General features: G+C 37.3%; 1 protein-coding gene across 1 annotated transcript; it reads right to left on the reverse strand.

Annotated features, from left to right (window-relative positions):
- Window positions 1-591: 591 nt before the first annotated feature.
- zpld1b (zona pellucida-like domain containing 1b) lies at window positions 592-5,089 on the reverse strand. Its single transcript, XM_027173902.1, has 10 exons — window positions 4,984-5,089; window positions 4,659-4,879; window positions 4,278-4,459; window positions 3,989-4,061; window positions 3,597-3,694; window positions 3,189-3,269; window positions 2,753-2,924; window positions 2,544-2,640; window positions 1,985-2,014; window positions 592-761 (listed from the first exon to the last, which is right to left on the reverse strand). Exons 1-10 carry the CDS (start codon window positions 5,087-5,089, stop codon window positions 592-594), a joined length of 1,230 nt encoding a protein of 409 aa, XP_027029703.1.
- Window positions 5,090-5,499: the final 410 nt, after the last annotated feature.

The raw sequence follows: 5,499 nt of genomic DNA on the forward strand, positions 1-5,499 counted from the left end.
TTCCAGAGAGCAGTGGCTGAACTTTATGGAACATCATTATAATTGCACTTGTGTATTGTAGTCAAAGAGTCCAAATGTTGTCAGAACGGTCCTTTTATTACATATATATATATATATATATATATATATATATATATATATATATATATATATATATATATATATATATATATATATATACACTGTATATAAACATATAAACGTTTTGAGACTACATATAAGGAAATGTTCCCTTTGGGGCTGTTTTGTTGCTAGTAGTTCAGGGGCTCTTATAACATAGAATCAAAGAATCACTTATAACCACTAAACTATATTACTATATAAACTATATAACTTTATTTACATTTTCATGAAGGGAGTGTAATTACATCTAGATGAGGTAATAGACAATGTTTTTTCAGAAGTAAAATAACCAAAGTCTGTATGAAGTAGAAGAAAAAAAAACATTAAAAGGAATAACATAGAGTAATAATAAACAAATCACATGACAGACAATGGTCTCAATTCTGGTCCTGCCAATACATACTTCCTGGCAGTGATCCAGATGGAAAATTATTTAGAAGACAAGATTATGCAGCAGGATTGAGCATTTTATTGAAAGCTGGTATTCCATATGTCAGTCTGAGATGTGGTACTGGACCTGCGCAGAAGTCTGATGGAGAGGATGAAGAAACTCAAGCTCATCAGGCCCAACACTGCCACTCCAGCAACAAGAGCACTCGTCACTGTGTCCAGTGGTGAAGAGGGGTCACTAGATGATGCTATTAGTAAAACAGGGACAGAGAAAGGCTTTCAGTAAGAAACATTTATTTTTTTGTTACTGAATGACCCTTTTTTATTTTTACACAGAAGTACTTGTCAAATCAAAGCAGGAATTAGTATCGTACTACAACTCCCACAAGACAACACTGATTACAAAAACGTCAATACCCCAAGCAAATTAACTTTGTTAAAATTGGAGGTTAAATTTGAAGTGAGCCCTGCCCAAAAACCCTACATTGTAGAACCAATGCAATAGTCAAGTCAACTATGGATGGAGTTCCATCACTCATTGTACCAAGCCATTTACACTCCTTTCCATTTGCATTTCTTATATTTATAATTGTCACTACCAAGTTCCCTATAGTGCTGGGATATCCCTGGATGCATGCACACAACCCCCAAATCTCCTGCAGAAAATGAGAAATTGCAAACTGTTCATCACCTTGTCTCTGACAGTGTATCAATGTCAACCACAGTCAAGGGCCATGGAAACTGGAGTATTATGACTTTGAACAAAGAGAGCCAGTGGACTTCCACATGTCTCATGGCACATATGACTGTTCTATTGAGCTCATGGGGTTCCTTGCCTTAATGTAGTTAACACCTTGTTCACTAAATACACCCAGGCCATGTACTTAAACATCCAAGATGCTCAGATACAGGGGTAAATTTAGCCCTTAACTTTGCCGTTTCTTCTATGTGAAAAAGAAGCCTTTCCTCTCCTCTGCAAAAGTTATTAGAGTCCAAAATCTTTATGAGGTTGGACCTGTGCAGTGCCTACATCTTTGTATATGGGAGGCTAATGTTTCAAAATCTTCCTGCGTTGGGTACCATTAATTTACCTTAAGCAACCAAATTGGTTTTATCTGTGTAAAGTATTTGTGTATTAATTGGCACCACTGTATGCTAATAAAGCATTATAAAACGGGTTCTGAGAGAGAGTGAGAGAGAGAGAGAGAGAGAGAGAGAGAGAGAGAGAGAGAGAGAGAGAGAGAGAGAGAGAGAGAGAGAGAGAGAGAGAGAGAGAGAGAGAGAGAGAGAGAGAGAGAGAGAGATGTTTGTTTCAACATCAACATCAAATATTCAATGTGTGTTATCATAGGAACTATGCAATGTATCTGGCAAAATGTTGGGGATGACAACAAGGTCTTTTCCTGGGTCAAAATACTAGATTTATTAATAATACAAAGTTACCAAAAAGTGACATTAAAAAAGATCTTACCAAGCTGTGAGTTGGTGGTTGAGGATTCATCTACAAAAGAAAAAGAAATGGACAAGTTATGGTAAAGTGGAAGGCATGTTTATATGCACAAAAAATGTCAAAAGTTCTTTGTATGGTCGAAATGCCCCAGAAACGATTTTACCTATATTTTCATTTTAATGCCATAGTTCTTGGAAAATGAGTCAATTTCTTGATGATTACCTCACTAGGTAATATACATCGCTTGTCATGATATAGTAGCAGCATTTCATGCACTACAGTAGCAACAATTTAGCAGCAAAAAAAATATTTTATGTACATCTTCTTGCACACCATTCCTATAGCCATCTGGTTGTTGGCTGAGGAAAAATGATTGGAGTTTATTCATTACAAATAAAGTGGAATGTCTGTGGATGTGACAGGCACTTTATAACTGAGGTGTGGCTTATGTCATATTCTATTGGTTGTTGTAAGAATCACCCATGCACTTCAACATAACATACAACATAATGATAGTTTGCATTAAGACAAATAACCAAATAAGCAAACTGATGAGCACACTGATGAACTATTATCTCACCACCTCTGGTGATTATAGGGCCAGCAGTTATGATAGCATTTTCACTGGAAGCATGAGAAGGTATGGTGTCCTCCCTCTTTCTTCTTATTCCACAGATCTGAGATCAAAACATTCAAGACAGACGTTAACTATTAAAATTATGTCTTGCTAAGAATGCCTATAGTTGGTGTCAAACTGGTAATACAATAACAAACAGAACACAGATTTACCGGCAACAGCAATGCACAGTCATCTACCCGACACAACTTTGTGACACAGTGCAAGAAGACAGTGGACATCTTCTGGTTTTTGTGTTTCACAAACCGGAAAACTTCAAAGGCGAAGCGGCCCATCTGACTTTTCCCATTTTCAAAAACTGTGGTCTGTGGGTCTTTGTGACATCTATTAGGAAAATGAAACAAAGAATTAGACTATCTATGAACACACACACACACACACACACACACACACACACACACACACACACACACACACACACACACACACACACACACACACACACAGATAGATAGAGAGAGATAAAGCATTTTATAAAAGGCCATTGTTAGAGATTTGTATAGTGAGTGGTTAGTTTAAGCAGGTAATGAGCTCTCTGCTGGTTATTGCACATCCCTTAACGCACCACTTTAGATAATGTGAAATTACCCGAAGAAAAGATCGTAGCGTATCTCATCATTGGGATTCCCAGAGGGGGTGGTGTAACAGTAATCCATCAGTATATTCCACCTAGGGGGTGGGGGGTGGGGGTGGGGGTGGGGAGAAACAACCCTTTGTGTTAGCGGAGCCAATCAAATATCTGATCTTAAACATTTTTATAAAAAATATGTAGATGCTATATATGAATTAAATAAGAGAAGTGAAACATTAAATATGTATTTTGTATTCACATTTTGTCATAATAACCATATTTGTCTATTGATTATTAAGTTAAATTATTCCTCTTTTAAAGTCTCAGCTTTCTGAAGGAGATTACAAATAGGTGTGTCATGAAACTCTATAATGTATTTCATAACTAAGTTCATCTTAAAGTATTTATATTTTTTTAAACAATACCTCCTATCTAGATTAGTGGCCTTGACAGCAGCAAACACTCTAGTCTTCAGAGCCAGACCAGCCATGGGTATGGACAACTGCTGACTGAAGGATGAATCCTAAAATAATTCAATTATGAATTAACATTCAGTCAAATTTAATTTACCCGTCAAGGACACAATAACCATTAAAAGAATATGCATAGTGAAACAACGAAAACGAGTGTAGTCTTTTATTTTTAAGTCAGAGCTGTCAAGTGGTTAGATTTTTCTATCACATAATGAACAGTACCATTTATCCAAACTCTGTAAATAAGATAGGATACTAAAATAGGGAACCGTGTATGATGCAAATGATACACTAACTGCTCTCTTTCTCTCTTTGTAAAGCAAAATAATATCAGATTCACTCACATTGTATAGAATTAAGCTCAAGGTGCTCACAAAAGTGCCATTGTTGTCTTTAACTGCTATTGCTGCTGATGATCTTGAAAAAGCAGAGACAAGATGTGCAAAGAAAAAAAGTACATTGTATTGAGGTATCTGTATGTATGCATGTAAAAATGTATCTAATGTTTAATTGTTCTAACATGATAAAAATCTAAAAATTGTATGGTGAGCAAATAGCACACTTCTACTCAAACCCTTTAGTTTAAATATTTGGTGATTTGGAATCAACAGCTATACAGAGGAGAAGACTTACGATGCCAGCTGAGAGTTGTTAACCAGGTACTCCAGAGGATAACTGCAGCTGAATTTATAAAGCAATCCGGGCAGGTAGCTAATGATGGTTGGAGGGTCAGGGGTGTCAATGTAGCCTGAAATATTGCCTATTTGTACCAGGGATATATTCCCGAAAGCATTGTTGCCCTGAGCTGCCGAAACCTGCCAGAAAAAGTGATATACCTCAATATTTTCTTAGTAACATTTCACAGATATTACAGCTAATTTTCAACTAACAAAAAATCCTAATATTTTTTAACACTGTTAATTAACCACAAATAATTTAAATACTGTGTACTAGGGGCTTGTCTTCTTCTGACCAAGCAGTCACATTAATATTGAACCTTTCAGCATGTCTCACCACCAGCATGTTTCCACAGGCCTCCAGTGTGCTGAGGCTGATACTAAATAACACTGCTGTGGGGAACGTGTTGTTGTTGATGAAGCCACGGCACTGAGCATCACTGTGATGCCCATTCAAGGCCAAATCAGTATCAGTGTAGCCTGAGTAGAGCACTGGACAGAAGTTGATCTTCAATGTAATGGTCTGCACACCACAGTACACAGTGATATCCCGCTCAGCTTCAAGTAAAGATAAAAAATAGAGGAAAAGAACAGCAAAGTTTCAAGAGCAACTCTTGGAACAAAAGAGAAACTGCAAAGCTCAGATGTTTATATCTGCTTACCTGGAAACCTACTGTGGAGGGCAGGATCACAGTTGTAGCCATTAAACTGAGTAAAAGCCAAAGGCATTCCATGTATTAAAAAAAGGAAGAGGCATATTAGCTCCATGTCAGCACCTGGAAAGTTGGTTATAGGGGGAGCCTTTGAAAACTTTCATCCAGAACAACATAAAAAAAGAGTGGTAGAAGTTTGTGTCACTCACTGATATCCCCTTAAGCAAGTGAGTTTAGCAGAACCCCATGTGCTCCAATCTACTGCCTGCAAGCGACTGGCTATGCAGGCTCCAAGAAGATGGCATCTACAATCCAGCAGCCTGATTAGGGCCAAGACACTGAGTCATTATCAGAACTCTTCAACAATATGAGCTGTCCTGAACAACATGGGAAAATGCATCAAATTGGAATGCCTTGAACAAATCTTTTCACAAGCCTGGAAACATGAAACTCTTTTACAATTTCCCACTCATATCCTTATGCCTTGATCTTCACCTGTCATCAGGCACTAATGTCTGCACTCAG

Source organism: Tachysurus fulvidraco, chromosome 11, assembly GCF_022655615.1.
Source record: "Tachysurus fulvidraco isolate hzauxx_2018 chromosome 11, HZAU_PFXX_2.0, whole genome shotgun sequence".
In the NCBI taxonomy this organism is placed as follows: Eukaryota; Metazoa; Chordata; class Actinopteri; order Siluriformes; family Bagridae; genus Tachysurus; species Tachysurus fulvidraco.